The sequence below is a fragment of the Eptatretus burgeri genome, chromosome 4, assembly GCF_056783735.1.
Source record: "Eptatretus burgeri isolate ZD-2024b chromosome 4, Ebu_testis_v1, whole genome shotgun sequence".
In the NCBI taxonomy this organism is placed as follows: Eukaryota; Metazoa; Chordata; class Myxini; order Myxiniformes; family Myxinidae; genus Eptatretus; species Eptatretus burgeri.
Window position 1 is genome coordinate 76,535,202 of NC_140964.1, and position 20,887 is coordinate 76,556,088.

The 20,887-nt window shown below is 48.4% G+C and overlaps 2 protein-coding genes across 10 annotated transcripts in view; one reads left to right on the forward strand and one right to left on the reverse strand.

Annotated features, from left to right (window-relative positions):
• The window catches only part of LOC147028409 (MAP/microtubule affinity-regulating kinase 3-like), a 113,171-nt gene extending 112,113 nt beyond the window's left edge, over nt 1–1,058 (reverse strand). For all 7 annotated transcript variants that reach the window (XM_085878762.1, XM_085878766.1, XM_085878765.1 and 4 more), the window contains exon 1: nt 703–1,058. In XM_085878762.1, the coding sequence (XP_085734888.1) occupies nt 703–753 (51 nt within the window). In that variant the 5' untranslated portion in view covers nt 754–1,058. The remainder of the gene's footprint in view (nt 1–702) is intronic.
• Nucleotides 1,059–17,252: 16,194 nt separating this feature from the next.
• The window catches only part of LOC147028410 (rho GTPase-activating protein 5-like), a 104,780-nt gene continuing 101,145 nt past the window's right edge, over nt 17,253–20,887 (forward strand). The window contains exon 1 of one of the 3 annotated variants that reach the window (XM_085878775.1): nt 17,253–17,333. The gene's annotated coding sequence lies outside the window, so the exon portion shown is untranslated. The other 2 variants (XM_085878776.1, XM_085878777.1) reach the window with 2 other exon arrangements.

Here is a 20,887-nt window from a genome sequence, read left to right on the forward strand (position 1 = left end):
CTATCCAATAATATAACCTGAACACCATCTACTCCAAACCTTCCTTTTATTATAACTCATGGCCATAACCCACCATGACCCTTGTCAAGCCCTCACCAGTCATGATCCAATAATTATTGGATTGATTATATCGATTATAATCAATCATTATCGATTAAAATACTTCAACTTGGGACTGAAGGTATTTTTTAGGAAATTGGGAAGTTCAAAGAACCAGTTGAAGGGGGCAATAAGGTTTTGGTCTTTCAGGTCCAATTGCAGGACACCTTGAGGTTCAAGATGGACCGGCCAAGGTGTAATGACCACCTGTTGCGGAGAACACCAGAACATGCTTTACCCGAGCTGCAGTTTTGAGATCCATGAGGAAAAGGTAACAGTGACCGACCAGGTGAGCGTCACGGTCCCGATCTTCCCTTGTTGCCGATGTGAAGCCGGGACAAAAAAAGGGGGGAAAACCCTCAAGTATCGTTGAACATTCTCATCGTAACTATTGGAGAAAGGTGAGTTCCCTACCCGCCCCATGCCGGCGTCACCTTGATTTCCCACCATCGTAGAGCACACGCTCGAAAGGCTTCTGTACGGCCTTTGGACCCGTCCGGGACGGAGCTCATTCAACCCGCCTCGTCTTAACGTGTTACCGTGCGGACACACGTCTTTCAACACAGCGCACTGACACAGCAACAGCACAGCCAGCAGCCGTACCTTGGGCTTGGACAATTCGTTTCCTGTTGACAATGGCGGCCGGGTGGACATGTTGTTGGGGGCAAGGCCGAGCCCGCCCGTGCCTCCTCGTTCCGTTCCGTTCCGTCTCGATTCAGCTCGGGGTTACCTCAGCCGAGGGCTCTGGGCTCCAGCAGCTGAAGCTGGGACCTGGACCTGGACCTGGACCTGGACCCGGATCCGGACCTGGACGAGCCGTCGACGGGTCGCAAAGATTCCCCTTCCGTAGACAGTGCAGACAGCACAAAACAGTTTATTAATGTTCTTCCTCTTCTCCTTCGTGTACCCTCATTCCTCTCTTCGTCCCTTTCGTCTCTCTCTCTCTCTCTCTCTCCTCTCCTCTCCTCTCCTCTCCTCTCCTCTCCTCTCCTCTCTCTCTCTCTCTCTCTCTCTCTCTCTCTCTCTCTCTCTCTCTCTCTCCTCTCACTCCTCTCACTCCTCTCACTCTCTCCCTCCTTCCTTCCTTCCTTCCTTCCACCTCCCTGCGATGCCCCTTCTTCCTCTTCCTATAACCCTGCCCTCCCTCAATCCACCCTGCTCTCTTCCATTCCCTTGACTCTCCACGCTCCTCCCAATTCTCCATGCTCCTCCCCTCCATCTTCACACGCCCCTCTCCTCCTTTCTTCGCTTCTCCCAATTTTCCGTGCTCCTCCCCTATTTTCCACGCCCATTCCCTGCCCTCTCTCCGCTCCGCCCTCTCTACGCTCCTCCCCTCCATCTTCACACGCCCCTCTCCTTCTTTCTATGCTCCTCCCCTATTTTCCGTGCTTCTCCCCTATTTTCCGTGCTCCTCCCATATTTTCCACGCCCATTCCCTGCCCTCTCGACGCTCCTCCCAATTTTCCATGCTCCTCCCCTCCATCTTCACACGCCCCTCTCCTCCTTCTTTCTAAGCCCCTCCCCTATTTTCCGTGCTCCTCCCCTATTTTCCGTGCTCCTCCCCTATTTTCCACGCCCATTCCCTGCCCTCTCTACGCTCCTCCCCTCCATCTTCACACGCCCCTCTCCTCCTTCTTTCTATGCTCCTCCCCTATTTTCCGTGCTCCTCCCCTATTTTCCGTGCTTCTCCCCTATTTTCCGTGCTCCTCCCCTATTTTCCACGCCCATTCCCTGCCCTCTCTCCGCTCCTCCCCTCCATCTTCACACTCCCCTCTCCTCCTTTCTACGCTCCTCCCCTATTTTCCGTGCTCCTCCCCTATTTCCCGTGCTACTCCCCTATTTTCGTGCTCCTCCCCTATTTTCCGTGCTGCTCCCCTATTTCCACGCCCATTCCATGCTCTCTCTCGACGCTCCACCCTCTCTACGCTCCTCCCCTCCAGCTTCATACGCCCCTCTCCTTCTTTCTACGCTTCTCCCCTATTTTCGGTGCTCGTCGCCTGTTTCCCGTGCTCCTCCCCTATTTTCCACGCCCTTTCCCTGTCTCTCTGTGATCTCTCCTCCCACATGCTGCGCTCCGCCCTTTGCATGGTCCTCCCTCCCTCTCCTGATCCCTCCTCCTCTTTCTATTTTGCTGTGCCCAATTCTTTCTGCGCTCCACAGACCTCCATCCCCTTCGTCGTTCCACTTTGCTCCTCACCTCCCAGTTCCGCACTCCTCCCCTCCTTCTTTCCATGTTCCTCTCCTCCCTCTCCGCACTTCTTCCCACAAATATCCCCTTGCAGACCTTGAACTTTTCACGTTTTTTTTCTTTCATCTCTCCGCACCGTTTTCTTTGTCCTTCATTGTGTTCATCTCCACTACTTTGTCCGAATCGAATGTGTCACTCACTCATTGATCCACACACAGGTTCGTGATTTAAGATATTAAGGTGTATCCCTGGGTACTGGGGGTGTATGTTTGTATGTTCTGAACGATCCAATGTGCAGGGTGGTCGAAAATGATGTGAAACTTCTCAAACAGGTGTCATAATTACCTCGCCAGCGAAGGTGGACCGAGGTTATGACGTCACCGCTCTGTCTGTCTTTGAGCAGAATATCGGAGAGCCTGGTGTTGGCTCGGTGGTTGGGGTGGTGGCTTTGGATCCTAGGGTCCTGAGTTTAACTCCAGGTGCGGTTGACTCGGCCTGTCATCCTTCCGAGGTCGGCAAAATGAGCACCAGTGTGTACTGGTGGAGGGGCACTGCATCAGCGACACAGTCGCGCTTCCAAGAAATGATAGCTGTCATACGCAAGAACAAGAAGCAGTATATCGTAAAGAGTTATGGACTGATTTGGATGAAACTTGGTGGATAGGTTGAGTGTGTGCAAAGGACGAATTAATTAGACTTTGACGGGGATCCCAATCTGGATCCGATCATTTTTGTCGAGTCGCGTGGATCGGATCGCTGCGCTCGCCTCTCCACACGTCGTTACACACATTAACGTCGCAGATTAGCTGTGTTGGCATGACTTACACCAATCATAATCCAGACATTTCTTCTCCAGAAATTTATTTGTAATATTGGTGATATTATATGTTTTTTTGAAATTTATTTGTGATCTAAGAAGATCCAAGTGGTCTAAATGGTCAAGGGTCTAAGCTGTCTAATTTGTCGAAATGGTGTTAAGGTCTAAGGGGTCTCATGGGTCTTTTGGGTCTTCAGGGTCTTCAGCTTCTTTTTGGGTCTTTTAGGTATTTTGGGGTATTCGGTGACTTTTGGGTCTTCAGGGTCTTTAGTGAGTTTGGGTCTTTTGAGTCCAAAGGGACTTTTGGATCTTTGGGAATTAACATTCAAACACGACGTGATTAACAGGCATATACTGTATTCTTCATGGCTCCCGGATTGACTCGCGGCTTCACCAGCTCACTGCCTCGCCGTGCTTTTAGTGCATGTACACATATACAGAGTGTCCCTAAAAAAATGACATCATTTGAAACTTGAATATCTAAGTAACTAAATGTCCCAGGCAAACGAAAGTAAATAGGCTTCATGTTGAACAATAAAAGATTTATTTATCAAAATTCGAACAAGAGATTCAGAGGGATGTAGATTTTATAACCATTTTCTCAAAACTTCACAAATGTTCAATATGCGCACCGCGTGTGGCACGACACACGTCAAGTCGGTGGTCCAGCTCCTGTCAAACACGTTGTAGCAAGTCTTGCGTAACATTCTCCAGCACCTCAGTGATTCTCTGCTTAAGTTCCTCTCGGCTTGTAGGAAGAGGGGGGTATAGACCAGTCCTTTCACATAGCCCCAGAGAAAAAAAATCACAAAGTGTCAAGTCAGGTGAACGTGGTGGCCATTTCAACAGCACATTGTCATTATCACTGGCAAGCCCAATCCATCTTCCTGGTACATTCTCATTGAGATAAGAATTAAACATTCAACTTAGTTAGTTTTTACACATTTTGTTAAAATTTGAGATCATTTGAGCGAGAATTAGCAATGTTATTAGACTACAAAATGATGTCATTTTTTAGGGACACCCTGTATATATATATATATATATATATATATATATATATATATATATATATATATATATATATATATATATATATATATATATATATATATATATATAGTTGTAGATTTCCGCCCGCCGGCGTGCGGACGACCACTTCTCGCCAATGGCGGCCGCTCTCGCCCACCGAACGGACAATCTAGTCGCAGCCTTCTGGATCAAACACTGGAATCCCGCTACGGGTGTGTTTTGGATGCACACCACAGCCTAGTCAACACTCTACCCACGCTACAGGGTCAATCGCCGAATTGTCGATATACTAATTAATCGCCCGGGCAGACTACCGAGAGACTGTACCTCAACGGGGCCAGCTTGAAACGAGCCGCTTAAGCAGCTCGCTTCGTTTTGGGATAACCGAGCGGGTTATTATCGCGAGGCCCCGTTAGACCCGATCCTATTATCGGTTATTTAACAACCAACTATATTCCGAGTGCAATATGGCAGCTCAATTAAGGGAAGAAGGACGCAACGAACGGGTCAACATTCAAACAAGCACATTTATTTACAAATCACACGTAAACAGTGATGCAGTCCTGCAGGTATGCAATTATGCAAGGCCGAACACGCACGCAAGTATACAACCAACAAAATAAATGCAAAAGAGCTACTACCGTCTATCTATTATGTGCACAATGCACTTAACAACAGGTTTACTTACGGACATGGCGCCACAACGTTCATGCAAAGGAACAAAGGAAAAACCCCATAAAAGACAAGGGGGTAGATTGGACCTCTTGGGGTCTTTATAAGCACGGAGCCGTGTAGACCGCAAAGGCTCCGAGAGGCCGGGCTGGTTACCTTCACCCTCGTGGTGACGCGCTAGGACGACCCTCGAAGTCCCCTCTCCAGAGACCCACGGTAAGGCACGGTACGGCAGGCTGCGCGCCTTGGCTCCGCTGCGCTCCGCTCTCTCCAGCTCCCTACCGCAGCTCCACACACTGCCCACAACTCTTGACACAACTCTCTTCCCTCTCCTCCACACACAACAACCCTCTCCGCAACTCCAGGTGACCCTCTCCTCAACTCAACCTCGACGTTTCCACGCGCCCGCTTTATAGCCCAGGTGCTTCCAGAAGAGGGAAACTTCCAGAAGAGGGGCGTTTTTTTTCTCTTGAATCGGGGCCTTTCTTTGTCTTTTCCAGGGCGTCGTTGCTTCACGTTCCTCTCGCAGGGTTTGTCGTTGGGGGGAGGGGTGAGGCCGTCGTCCGTTCTCCCCCGACGAATGCTAGGCTTCCCGCAACCGTGTGCCGAGGTGGAAACACGGTGGTTATGGTGGTTGTAATGGTGGTGTGGCTGGCGTTTTGTGGTGGTCGTGAGGGTGGTGTGGTTGGGCAGTTGTGGTTAAGGTGGTTGTTCTGAAGGCGGTTGTGGAGAAGGTGGTTGTTCGTCATCTGTGAGGATGTTGGCGATTGTGGAGAGGGTGGTTGTGTGGTTGACTTGCGGTTGGTCCAAAATAACGATAGCAAAAGAAAAACGGCTAACTCAAAGATCACAGCCCTGCACACAAATAATTTCCCGTTAAACATCGGTGGGGAAATCTATCTGAACACAGACTTATTGACATAACTGATCTGAGGACCTATATAGTGCTCTGCGAATTTCCACAGCCATAACAATATATATTGTTGTGGGCTGGGGGTTGGTGGTGAGAACGACCACTAGGTGGGGGAGGTTACGCCGTCTCCCACCAGACTCCCCGGAATTGTTGGCCATCGCTCCGGATAATTCAGTGAGCTGGCGGGTCGCTGAACCGACCGTGGACGCCAATATCTCAAACGCGTAGCATAGGGTCTGTTTGTCGAAAACCAATTTACCGAAGTAACGACGCGATTGAAACTACTGGGGAAGCCACGCCATCGGAACGCCTGGTCGAACCAGATTTACGCTACCGGCAGCGGTAGATTTACACTACCGACTACCGCTTTACCACCAACCTTTCCGGCTCGTTGCAGTCGAGCAGGGTCTGCCCAGGACGTCCCGGCTATGATAGACCGATTACAGGGGATGAAATCCCGCTTATACTCAGACCTGGACCATGCCGGACCAATGTAAGAAGGGACAGAAACGGACTGGGAACATTTCTAATAAATTTATGAACAGTAAAATAAAGACAAAGGCAAGACTTGGCGTGAACATGCAAGCAGGGAAATATTTACAATAAGCAAAAACACTTACTCAGTTCTACTTAAAGACGGGCCCACACGAAGACACATACACAAAAAGAAAAGAAACCCCAGAGTATTTATTTGACCCTCGCAGCCGTGAAGACAGACAAGCTGGGGGTCAGAGTTCGGTGGGTACCTGGTTGTCGTCGGGAAAGCATGCTCTGTAGTGCGGCACCTGCCAAAGATCGTCGGTTTGGTCCCAGTCGTATGTTTGGGACTCGTGGCTCGTGGCAGAGCTCGCGTGGCAAATAATCGGGGTCCACAGAACTCCTCTCCCCGTAACAGCCACCGCGAAGAATGAACCAGCCTGCTCACAGCCACCGTGAACAAAAACTGCCTGACCCAACCACCGTGAAAAACTCTCCTGACTCAATGAGTATGGAGATATATTGTTGTGGTGCCGGGTTCAGTGGCGAGGAACGACCGCTAGACGGAGCAATAGGGCCGTCTCCCACCGAACACCCGTATTTAAAAGGTCGTCACTCCGGATAACTCCGGAGTCGATGGGTCACTTAAAGGACCGTGGTCGCCATTATTTTGATGGTGTGAGGTAGGGTCCACTTGTCTATTACAATTTACCTAAGTACTCACGCTGTCTCGCTACCGGGGAAGCCACACACTCGGCCAATTCTGTCCGAACCGAGTCGCATGTACCAACTCGGGTCCGACGTAACCGAGTGGGGGTTACCAGAGCCGCGCCAGTCCCAAATGAACAATTTACAGCACAAACGGCCTCACTAATTCTCAAGCCCGCACCGTGCTGGGTCAATGTTAGAAAGCACAGACAACGAGCTGGTACATGTAACAATTGGTGTTTATTTTTTAATGGGGAGGGGGTGACAAAGAGCAGAGTTATCCGAATAAAAGAAAAGCAATTTACAATGAACACAGGCACTTAACAGTCTCTACTTACAGGACGGGCGCCACAGACACACACACACACACACACACACACACACACACACACACACACACACACACACACACACACACACGAAATGGACCCCGTCGGGTCTTTATTGGACCCTCCAGCCGAGGAGGATAGGTCAGCTGGCGGGGTAAGAGTTGGTTCGGGCACCTTTCCGCCTCGTGCGGTCTGGTTCGGGGGGAGGGGGGAACTCGAACCCACACCTTCGTCGCCGCACCAGGCACCAGGGACCAGGAATGACGCAACGGACGCCAGCCAGCACGAGAACGGATGAAACGAGACGAGCACTTGCGGGCAAGACGAGAACGCCAGCAGGCAAAGTGAGACGATCCCAGCAGGCAAAACGAGGGCAAACAAGGCGACGAGGCGTCTTCCTTTTTTTGCCAGCCGGATCGCCCCCACTATTATTCATTCCTCACGTGAGGTGGGAGGGGTCCATCCTGAGGTAACTCGCCTCCTCATTGGACGGGGGCGTGTCAGGGCGGTGTCAGGGTATCTCGGTGGCCCGCCCCTTGAAGAGGCTCTGTAGTAGTTTCTGGCATTCTGGCTTCCCATTGGCTGGAGGAAACGCTCCATTCCCTTCTTAGGAGCGGAGCCTTGATCTGAGGCAATGTAGACTCCACCCACGCCTTCAGCCAAAAACACTGGGCAATGGAGTTGGTGTGCGAAGGTTTGGTTGGGTGGCGGAACGAAGCAGGTGTTGTTGTTGTTGTTGTTGTTGGATATTAAAAAAAACTAACTACAAAATAACTCACAGCGCACATACACTTAATCACCCATTAAACATTGGGACGGGACCCGAACTATAAACACATACTTATCGAGATAACTGAGCTACGGGGACTGTCTGTGTGCAAAAAGCTTCCAGATTCGTAACAATATCTCCTCCCACCACGGGGAGGGGCTCTCGACGAAAAATTCCTCGCGGTCCGCACCTCATTGGACAGGGTCCTACGGCCCACCTTTCCTGGGCGGGGCCTTGGCCCCTGCCGGGAAACCCCAACCGCTCTTTCCATGCGGGGTCAAACTTCTGTGTGCACTGTCTGTGTGCAAAACTTCTGGTTCTGGGTTTGGAGCGTTGACAGGTCTCCTTCGAGGCTCTCTGCTGACGATCTCAAAGTTAAGTTTCTGGTCGTTTTCTGTCCCGTTTTAACTGTTTATTTTCTCACCTACATGTTACTGTGTGTTCCTAGTTCGGTTTTGTTTCAAAAATCGTGCTATCTTGTGAGATTTTGTCGACCTTGTCTTACTGGGTGCTTGAGGTCTACCCTTGAGGCGTGAGGCCTACCGGTTCCCCTCGGTGTACGATCGTGTTTATTTGTTTTTTCTCCCCATTACCTTCAATTTCTATCTTCCCAACTTTCCTAATGTCCCCCAGCCCTCCCAACGAATCACTCTATTTCTTATCTTAAAAAAACAAAAAAACGCTACCTTTCTCCTTGCACACTCACGGGTCTCGAATCTTCTTCTTCTTCTTCATCTCCTCTCCTACTTCCTGTTCTTCTTCTTCCTTGATTTTTTATACAACACTTCCATGACCGAATCTGTTGAAAACTCTCTCAAACATTAATAATAATAATAATAATAATAATAATAATAATAATAATAACGATCTCTTATAATTCTTCATCTTCCTCTTTCACAGTGTGGAACTCTTTACTGTATCAGAATGCACTACTCTTCTGCTATTTAAACAGACTGCTCTCAATTCGACCTATCCTTCATACCTTGTCGAAAAAAATCCAACTGTTACAGTGTTTCTTCTCTCCATTCTCTGAATTCGCCTTTATTGCATCCATCAATAATTGTGTTAAATCGCATTTCTGACCTAAAACTTAAAAAAAAACCCAGTTTGCTATGAATGTTCGTTTTCCATCAACCATTCTTTTTTCCAACTTCAGTGCCAACTCACCCCTCTCACCCCTCACTCTCAAAGCAACCATCCCACTCTTCTCCCTCCAAGCCTCCCTCTCACCTCTCTCAAAAACTCCTCCCTCACCTTTCTCCCACCATTCATCCCCTCACTCATCCTTCTCAAAGTTGCCACCCCCTCCCATCCACAAAGCTGCCTCCTTCCACTGCCCTCTCAACTCCATCTCTTCACTCCACCTCCTCAAATCCTCAACTGCCTTCTTCCCCCTCTCTTGTCACCCCTCTCCCCCAGCACCACAGAGCCTTTTCTCCTTCTCATTCGACCCTCCCCTAGCGATTCTGCAATCCCCCAAGCTTTTTCAACAACTCTCCTTACCTCCCTGCCCCTAGTCCCTTGTCCTACCCCCCCCCCCTTACCCCCTGCACCCAAAGTCTCCTTCCCTACCTCTTCATTAAAAGTGTGGACCTCAAATATCCAGGGCCTTCACTCAAACCTTTCACATCTTTCCATACAGGTTGTCACTGACAAACCAGACATAATTTGCCCAACATAAACTTTCCTCCCCCAAGACGTGTCTCACTTCCAAGTTTCTCTCCCTGGTTACTTCCTCCTCCAGTTTGACAGACCTGAGCCTCGTCCAGGTGGAGGAGTTGTTCTCTTCATCAAAGACTCTATTCCTCACTCCCCATACACTGTCCTCACTCCCCCACACCCCCAGGAATACCTCTGGCTACGGCTTCCCCTCCACTCCCACCTCATGTTTATATGTGTACTGTACCGTCCACCGAACAGTGATGACTCCATCTACACCTCACTATCCGAAAACATGGACAAACTTCTATCTTCTCATCCAAACTCTTTCTTCCTCATATGTGGTGACTTCAATTGTCATCATGCCAGTCGGCTCGGTGTGGGTACCTCTCTCACCTGACATGGCACCTCAGCAAAAGCTTTCTGCGACTCATTGGGATTGACTCAATCGGTCAACTTCCCGACATGGATCTCAACCAATGGTACTCCATCTCTTCTGGATCTGATTTTGACAAATTTCCCTGACAATATCTGCTGCTCTTCCTCCACTCCAATCGGTTCTTCTGACAACGTCCTTGTCAAAGTGGACATCTCTCTGGCTATTATCAGAGAACCACCTCACTGTCGTAGAGTCTGACATTTCACTCAAGCCGACTGGCAGGGTCTCCAAGCAGCCCTCAAACTTATAGACTGGTCTCCTATCGCTACTTTCTCCAACATCAACTCATCCTGGGAATTCTTTCAAAGAAACTTGCTCTCCCTCATGCACAGATTTATCCCCTCTTGTCTTATGTTGTCCTACCCTTCCTCCTGCCCTTGGTTCACTGAAGCTTGTGGTGAGGCAGGTGTCCTGAAACAACTTGCCTTTGCCTCATGTAAAGCAAACCCAACTGAGGACAATCTCAGTTCCTTCCATAAAGCTCGGAACAAGTGTGTATCTACCCTCAGGAGAGCCAGAAAACAACATCTTTCTCATCTCAAGTCTGAATTCTCAAACCTCTCTCCCTCCTCAAAATCCTGGTGGCGTCTAATCAAAGCTGTTTCTGGTGGATGTATCCCCTCCATCCCCTCCCTTACCTCAAATGGCCGCACTGCTGATACCGCACGTGAAAAAGCTGAATGCCTAAACTCGGTCTTTGCAGCTAAATCTTGTGTCCAAAACCCATCACTTTCTCTACCCACCTTACCCAGTCACACCCAACTGTCCCTGGACTCTGTGTCCTTTTCTGCCGACAAGGTGGAGAGCTTGCTGTCAAACCTCGACTCAGATTCTGCAACCGGTCCAGACAGCATCAGCCCACATGTCCTCAAAGCCTGCTCTTCTGCTCTTGCTCACCCTCTGTCTGTTATATTCACCCTCTCATTTGCTGAAGGTCATCTGCCATCTGTTTGGAAATCAGCAAACATCACTGCCCTGCATAAAAAGGTGTAAAAACAGATCCCTGCAACTACAGACCAATTAGCCTTCTCCCAATCATCAGCAAGGCTATGGAATCCATCATCGCTTCAGACATGAAATCCTTCCTCTTCTCCAATGGCTTGATTTCCGATCATCAATTTGGTTTCAGACTAGGTCAATCTACCCTGGATATGCTGCTTCTGCTCTCCCAACAATGGATGGAGGTCCTCAATGCCAGACAGGAAATCTGAGCCGTATCCCTGGACATATCATGTGCTTTTGACACAGTCTGGCACTCTGCCCTGCTCTGCTGCTCACCAAGCTCTCTTCCTATGGTATCCAAGGCCATCTCCACTCATGGCTCGCAGACTTCCTCTCCTGTCGCAGTCAATGTGTGGCCCTAAATGGAGTTCTTTCATCCCCTCTTCCTGTCCAGGCTGGAGTCCCTCAAGGTAGCATTCTGGGCCCTGTTCTTTTTCTGGTTTTCATCAATGATCTCTCCAACTCTCTGGAAAATCCTCTATATCTCTTTGCTGATGACTCCACTCTCTGCCGTACCATCGGTCATCCTTCAGACCAGCAAGCAGCAGCTTCTTCGCTCACTGCAGATCTGGATAAAATCACAAACTGGTCCAACACGTGGAACATGTCTTTCAATCTGGACAAATCTCACACTCTCACTATGTCTCTTCGAAAGGACCGTTTAGAAAAACCCCCCATCCACTTTCTCAACAAACCTCTGGAAGAAGTCCTTTCTTTCAAGCTTCTCGGTCTCACTATCTGCCATGACCTTTCCTGGGAAAGCTACATTTCAAACCTCGCCTCCAAAGCCAGTCGCCGACTGGGAATCCTCCGTCGTGCAAAGTCCTTCCTCGGCCCACCTGAGCTCCTGACCACTTACAAACTTTTGTCCACAGCCTGATGGCTTACTGCTCTCCCATCTGGGCTGGTGCTCCTGCTTCCCACCTTTCTTGGCTTCACGCTGTAGAAACCAAGGCATTTCAGATCATTGGCATCTCCCGCAATTATGCTGAGTCTTTGGGTCTCTCACTCAATCACCGCAGGTTGGTTGGTGGTCTTTCTGTCTTCTACCATCTCCTCTCCAGCCTCGCCCCCCTGCTCTCTCTGCGATTTGTCCCCACCACATTTCCACAGGGCACTCAAGGTCCGCCAACAACTCCCTTCTGGTAAAACTTCCAAAATCACGAATCACTGCTCACCTTCACTCTTTCATTCCTCTTTTTTCCCGCCTTTGGAATAAACTCCCTCACTCTATTCATTCCCATTCTTCCCTCCCGGCCTTCAAAACAGCTGTTTACCACCACCTCTTATCATCCCCCATCCAAATCCTCGATCTTTTCTACCCCCGATAATCCACCCAAGCCCACCTCCTTCAAATTCCCTGCTTTCCTTCCTGAAAGTCCCTGTAATGTCCATCTTCTATTCCCCATGTTCCCCGTCCCATCTCTCTCCCTTCCACAGATCTAATGTCTCTGTTCCCCACTGTTTTGTCCTTCCCACTCCCTCCCCTCTTGTCGCATGCCCCCCTTACTGTGTGTTGTGTGTTAGCTCTCACACGAGTCTCGACAAGGTATGCAAAAAAAAAAGGCTTCCAAATTCGTAACACTACCCCCCCCCTTTCTGTAGACTCATCCCGAGTCGTAAATTTTTGTGTGCCATACAGGTGTAGGTTCTTCCCCTAGTGTATTTTACCGACAGATCCCTGAGTGCGACATTTTTATACATGTCCCAAAAATAAATAACCTTGTACGCTGCGTAACTAAACTATCAGACTCACTCAGACAACTTAAATAATATTGCCGGCGCCAACACAAACAACAGGTGGGTTGCAAAAATATTTACATTTTTAACTATTTACACTAACCATGGCCCAGGACCTGTTATCTGTGGGAAAAGAGGAACGGCAAAGTCAACAGTTTTGTGTGGGTGAGTGCCCAGCAGCTTGAAGGTCAGACGTCTTCAGGGCCTGCTCAAAAGGTCCCTCTTTTGTCACTGAATGTTCTTTTTTTATTTTCTTCCTTAGCTGCTGGAGGCCATTTGAACTGGCCTTTATACAAGAAGAACAAGGAGGAGGTAGCCGGGCTGCTCAATGCAGTCCCTGGCTCATTTGAGTGGAATGGCGAATGGACTCGATGCAAAAACACAAATGATGGATGGTGTGGCTGCCCACAGAGCAGTCCTTGCAAAACAAACACCTGACGATGGATTGTCCTGGCACACATGGATGGTTGGTGACATGGGGAGGTCATGCAACAAGGTCGAGCAGGCATGAGGTCAAGGCAAAGGCAGGCAAACAAGGTATGGCGAGGCAAATGCAGACCAGCAAACAGGCCGGCATATGAAGCTGGCCGGCCTCTGGTCTGGTCTGTGAGGTACTGGAGGGGGTGCGATGGTGCCGGCCGCTCCGAAAACGGGCTCGGACCTACCCTACTGTCTCCCCCCAACCTTCCACCTTTGCCTGTCTTTGTCCATACCCACTCCCTTCGTTTGCAACAACAAAATTTAGACTTCCCCCCTTTTTTATTTTTTCTTCTCTTTTATAATTCTCAGTGTCCCTAACCCTCCTACTGTCCTTGTCCGGCTAACCTATCCTGCTCACACCCACACGCGCACCACACGCTCGCTTGCTCAAGCACTGGAAAGGACGAATTGTCTTGTTGGTGCTGTTGAGACAACCACACGCGCGCTACCTCTCTGGCTCGCTTCTTCCCTCGCAAGCTTCAACTCTCGCTTTCTTTCTCCCTTCCTCTCTGGCTTTCTCTCTCCTTTTTTGAACGGACCTCTCCAATTCTTTTTATATATGCGGACCGTCTCTGCGGACGCAGAGTCCCCCGAAGCTCACCCCGCCCCACTTGCGCACCGTTACCATGACAACCCGTGCGCTCAAAAAAGGGCGGGCCTCAGCGCTCGCGAAAGAAATATGTGCATAAACGTTGCTGAGGAAAAATAAGGCGGGCGTCAGAGCTCGCGAAAGAAATGTGTGTAAACGTGTCTATCGTAAAGAAAAAAAGCTTTCCATAAGAGAGGAGATCTATTCTTTACCCCTTCTCAACACATCACATTTAAAATCCCATTATACATGGGGATGGGGCTAATCTGAACATGCTTTTAAGGAAATAACTGTCTAAGGACCTGGATATGTTGATGCATTCATCAGACTGGATTCTGAAATCCGAAACAATACGTGTATATATATATATATATATATATATATATATATATATATATATATATATATATATATATATATATATATATATGCGGCCCACGCAGCAACGTGTCCTGTGATTTGTAACTAAATGGCGCATCGGCCACGCCTACGCAGCACGTGTCCTGTCATTGGTTGGTAAATAAATGGCCATAACTTGGGAATCACTTGTCCAATTAATATCAAATCTTGAAAAGGCACATACTCAGGTTCCCAGCAATATACCTGGCAAGTTTCAATTAGATCAGACCAGTGGTTGTCGGGAAACAGCGGTCACAGACACACAGACACACATTGCTGGAATTATAGATTGATGAAATGAGGTCAATGAGATGACAAATGAAGGGGTTGAATGCAGACTGCAGAGCAATGAGTAAGGAAACCCGTCGTTGTGAATCGTTTTTACCACCAAATTGAGATGTATTTCGTTGGCAAGCATGTTGAGTAGAGCTGAATTCCTTAACACTTTCAAAAGCCACAGCGTTTTGACAATTGGAAGCAAAAAAAAGTTGTGCACTTTTTTTGATAAATTATTTTTGGAACAATTTTTCTTCAATAAATAAATAATAATAAAAAGCGTCTCCATGTACATTGTACACACCATTATCTCGTTAGCACCTCTTCATAAACAACATTGTTGAGGAAACGGCGCTTCTTCTTTGTTTCCTCGTCCAGGGCAAGAATACGGAGGCTTTTAATGGCCAATTATTCAATTAGCGCCAACGTATTTTGCCTTTTCGCAAGAAAAAACAGAGAGAAGAGAAGAGAAAAAAACCCATATTAAATGGCGAACGCGGCTGAGTTTCTCTTCCCCATCGACCATGGCTTCGCAGCAACGCTTCCTGTCATTCGTTGATAAAAAATGGCCGCAGCAACAGTTCCTGTCATTGGTTGGTAAATAAATGGCCATAACTTTGGAAGCACTTGTCCGATTAATATCAAACCTTGAAAAGGCACATCCTCAGGTCCCCAGCAATATACCTGGCAAGTTTCAATTAGATCGGACCAGCGGTTGTCGAGAAACAGCGGTCACACACACACACACACACACACACACACACACACACACACACACACACACACACACACACACACACACACACACACACACACACACACACACAGATTTCTGGAATTATAGATAGATAGATGACATCGATTTGGACAGTGGGTGAAGCGTAGGATTCCCAAATTTGTAGATTGGAGGTAAAGCAAACACAAAGCTTGGAAGTGAGGTGGATATCAGAGGGGGTGCTGATCAGATTCAGTAAAGTATTGATACTTGTATCGATTGGGTAAAAGATTGGCAGATGGAATTTAACCTGAGAAAGTGTAAGGTGTTGGGGATGGGGGAGAACGATGAAAATAGAGATTACAGGATGCAAGGGGTAATTTTGGAGTGTGTCACACAGTAGAAGGATCTAGGGGTGGTGATAGATATGGGGAGGTAAGCAGGCAGCACAGTGTCAGGCAGTGATAGGTAAAGCTAATCGTGTTTTAGGTTGTTTTGGTATAGCAGCTCAGGGGAAAAATTATAAATCAAATGGGTGTGGGGAAGAATGAGGGGCAGGAGAGGATGCATAAGGGTAGACAAGATGGATTCAGAAGGGAACTCGAAGGAGGGAAAACTGGAAATTTGGAAGGAGGAGGGATTGTGGTGGGGGAGGTTAACGAGAGAAGAAAAGATCATGGTTTTGGATTGGGGATGATCTGAGATGGTGATGAACAGCTGTATTGAAAACTTGGAGGGAAGAATGAGATTGAAGAGGAAGTGGAAGTTGGTTCCACAGGTGGGAAAAAAAATGAGTGGAGCAGTGATCATGGATTTTGGTATTTTCACCACAAGTGGGTTGATGGTGGACCGTGTGTGCCTTGGAGAAACCTGGGGGTGGGGAAGTCCCACCAGTCAGTCAATCTTATCTGACACCAGAAACCAGTGAATCTTATCTGACAAAGCACGGATAGAGCAGACGGTGCAATACCAGAAAGGAGCAGGAAGAAGACGGAGAGACCACCAACCTGTCTGCGATGGGAAAGTGATCGGCCCATGGACTCGGCTTCATCGCAGGAGATTCCAAATCATAATCTTTAAGGCCTTGGTTTCCATGGCGTCAAGCTGAGCAAGATGTGAGGCAGGTGAACGAGCCCAGAGGGGAGAGCAGCACTCCATCAATGATCAAGCTGCCGATGAAGGCCTTGTGGATGGATGGTTCAGGTGTGCCAAGGAAGGACTCCGTACGACGGTGGATGGCCAGTCGACGGCTGGCTCTGGAGGGACAATGAAGATCATGGCTGATAGTAAAACCCAGGAGTTTGAATAACTGAACTTATTTCAATTGAAGTTTTCTAATCATCTAAACCTCTGCCATCGCGACCCCGGTTCGTACATAACACATTGATGGCCCCTTAATGGAAAATAAAAAAAATGAAAGCAAAATGCTCCTCACCGTGTGTCGTCGTATTGCGATGTAAACGCGTTGTTCGTCTCTGTTCAAAACTCCATTCCAATACACTTGGATTCGATTGTGACGTCATCATGAGTTGATAATGACGTACAGGCCTAAGTACAAAAGACGAAATAAATTTTACGGATGAAATGGAAAATAAACGATTAACACATTCATGTAGTTTCATTTTGCGTAACTGTGGCTCGCATGAACACATCACGTAAAGAGCGTGAAGCATGGCGTTTTGCATGTGTGACGTCAATGGTTGTTCAAATACGTAACACGCAATGCCGTGAGGGATGTTTATTAATTATTTTTTTAACATAAGGGTAAGTTCGGAGAAACCTTATAGCATCAGCATTAAATCTCAAAAATGTGTTTCAGAAAGGAACAACGTCTGGGAGGATAAAAAGAACACACAACAATAGCACACAATGGGAAACGCTGAAATCTCGCTAGAAAAGGGAAGCATAAGATGAAATGAACGTGTGAAATCTCGCGAGAAAAGGGAAGCATAACATGAAATGAATGCGTGAAATCTCGCGATAGTTGTCCTTGGACTCTCCTGTGCGCGCATCACGGTCATTATGTCCAGGTTAGGTCGAAGCGAGCCGCGGGGTCTTGTGCACTTTGTGGATTGTGACGATTATTAAACGTTTGTTGATTACCTGGTCCTGGTTACTTTGTGGTTAAAGTGTTCTTGTTCCTGCATCGAATAAGGTTTCTCACAACGGTTTCGGTAACTTCCTGTTCATAAATACAGGTTGGTGCGAGACACGAGCAGTGTGTGTGTGTGTGTGTGTGTGTGTGTGTGTGTGTGTGTGTGTGTGTGTGTGTGTGTGTGTGTGTGTGTGTGTGTGTGTGTGTGTGTGTGTGTGTGTCACTTTGGGGGAAGAGTAAAACTTTCACTGACGTCAGGCTACTTTGATGACGTCAGACCGAATGGAGGGTGTGCAGAGAAAGTGGCGCAATTTGTGACGTCGCGTTCGAGCGGGATGTGTGTAATGAGTTTTGTTGTCGGTGTTTGTTGGTTCTGCGCTGAGCTTGAAGCAGCAATTTGAGGTAAGTTGTAGGTTAGAGGTGAGCGAGGACCCGTCCCACCCCGCGCCATGTTCCCCGCCCATTGCTGAGTGATCCCACTTTCCGGGCCTGTTTTTTGTGACGGTCTTCGAGTCGGGGTCTTACCTGTCTGATGACCGCGGCGTGACGTTCGGTAGGTGACGAGTCGCGCGACTTGGGGGCTTGGTGGGGGCCCGGGCTTTACTAACCGGCTTCCTTCGGCCTACACACGCGCGCCTGGTGCTTTTACCGGGGCCTGGTGTGGGATCGTGTGTCCGAAAGTATTCCGTCAAAGATATCCTCCCGGCTATCCGTGATACCTCACTGGGTTATCCGTCAAAGATATCCTCCCGGCCATCCGTGATACCTCACTGGGTTATCCGTCAAAGATATCCTCCCGGCTATCCGTGATACCTCACTGGGTTATCCGTCAAAGATATCCTCCCGGTTATCCGTGATACCTCACTGGGTTATCCGTCAAAGATATCCTCCCAGTTATCCGTGATACCGCACTGGGTTATCCGTCAAAGATATCGTCCCAGTTATCCGTGATACCGCACTGGGTTATCCGTGATACCACACTGGGTTATCCGTCAAAGATATCCTCCCATTTATCCGTGATACTGCACTGGGTTATCCGTGATACCTCACTGGGTTATCCGTGATACCTCACTGGGCTATCCGTGATACCTCACTGGGCTATCCGTGATACCTCACTGGGCTATCCGTGATACCGCACTGGCTATCCGTGATACCGCACTGGGCTATCCGTGATACCGCACTGGGTTACCGTGATACTGCACTGGGTTATCCGTGATACCTCACTGGGTTATCCGTCAAAGATATCGTCCCAGTTATCCGTGATACCGCACTGGGTTATCCGTGATACCACACTGGGTTTTCCGTCAAAGATATCCTCCCATTTATCCGTGATACTGCACTGGGTTATCCGTGATACCTCACTGGGTTATCCTTGATACCTCACTGGGCTATCCGTCATACCGCACTGGGCTATCCGTGATACCGCACTGGGTTATCCGTGATATCGCACTGGGTTATCCGTGATACAGCAGTGGGTTATCCGTGATACAGCAATGGGTTATCCGTGATACCTCACTGGCTTATCCGTCAAAGATATCCTCCCAGCTATCTGTGATACCTCACTGGGTTATCCGTGATACCTCACTGGGTTATCCGTCAAAGATATTCTCCCAGTTATCCGTGATACCGCACTGGGTTATCCGTGATACCGCACTGGGTTATCCGTCAAAGATATCCTCCCAGTTATCCGTGATACCTCACTGGGTTATCCGTCAAAGATATCCTCCCAGTTATCCGTGATACCTCACTGGGTTATCCGTGATACCGCACTGGGCTATCTGTAATACCGTACTGGGTTACCGTGATACCGCATTGAGTTATCCGTCAAAGATATCCTCCCAGTTATCCGTGATACCTCACTGGGTTATCCGTCAAAGATATCCTCCCAGTTATCCGTGATACCTCACTGGGTTATCCGTCAAAGATATCCTCCCAGTTATCCGTGATACCGCACTGGGTTATCCGTGACACCGCACTGGGTTATCCGTGACACCGCACTGGGTTATCCGTGATACCGCACTGGGTTATCCGTCAAAGATATCCTCCCAGTTATCCGTGATACCTCACTGGGTTATCCGTCAAAGATATCCTCCCAGTTATCCGTGATACCTCACTGGGTTATCCGTCAAAGATATCCTCCCAGTTATCCATGATACCTCACTGGGTTATCCGTCAAAGATATCCTCCCAGTTATCCGTGATACCTCACTGGGTTATCCGTCAAAGATACCCTCCCAGTTATCCGTGATACCTCACTGGGTTATCCGTCAAAGATAGCCTCCCAGTTATCCATGATACCTCACTGGGTTATCCGTCAAAGATATCCTCCCAGTTATCCGTGATACCGCACTGGGTTATCCGTGACACCGCACTGGGTTATCCGTGATACCGCACTGGGTTATCCGTGATACCGCACAGGGTTATCCATCAAAGATATCCTCCCAGTTATCAGTGATACCTCACTGGGTTATCCGTGATACCTCACTGGGTTAATCGTCAAAGATATCGTCCCAGTTATCCGTGATACCGCACTGGGTTATCCGTGATACCACACTGGGTTATCCGTCAAAGATATCCTCCCATTTATCCTTGATACTGCACTGGGTTATCCGTGATACCTCACTGGGTTATTCGTCAAAGATATCCTCCCATTTATCCTTGATACTGCACTGGGTTATCCGTGATACCTCACTGGGTTATTCGTCAAAGATATCCTCCCATTTATCCGTGATACCGCACTGGGCTATCTGTAATACCGTACTGGGTTACCGTGATACCGCATTGAGTTATCCGTCAAAGATATCCTCCCAGTTATCCGTGATACCTCACTGGGTTATCTGTCAAAGATATCCTCCCAGTTATCCGTGATACCTCACTGGGTTATCCGTCAAAGATATCCTCCCAGTTATCCGTGATACCTCACTGGGTTATCCGTCAAAGATATCCTCCCGGTTATCCGTGATACCTCACTGGGTTATCCGTCAAAGATATCCTCCCGGTTATCCGTGATACCCCACTGGGTTATCCGTCAAAGATATCCTCCCAGTTATCCGTGATACCTCACTGGGTTATCCGTCAAAGATATCCTCCCAGTTATCTATGATACCTCACTGGGTTATCCGTCAAAGATTTCCTCCCAGTTATCCGTGACACCTCACTGGGTTATCCGTCAAAGATATCCTCCCAGTTATCCGTGACACCGCACTGGGTTATCCGTGACACCGTACTGGGTTATCCGTGATACCGCACTGGGTTATCCGTCGAAGATATCCTCCCAGTTATCCGTGATACCTCACTGGGTTATCCGTGATACCTCACTGGGTTATCCGTCAAAGATATCGTCCCAGTTATCCGTGATACCGCACTGGGTTATCCGTGATACCACACTGGGTTATCCGTCAAAGATATCCTCCCATTTATCCTTGATACTGCACTGGGTTATCCGTGATACATCACTGGGTTATCCGTCAAAGATATCCTCCCATTTATC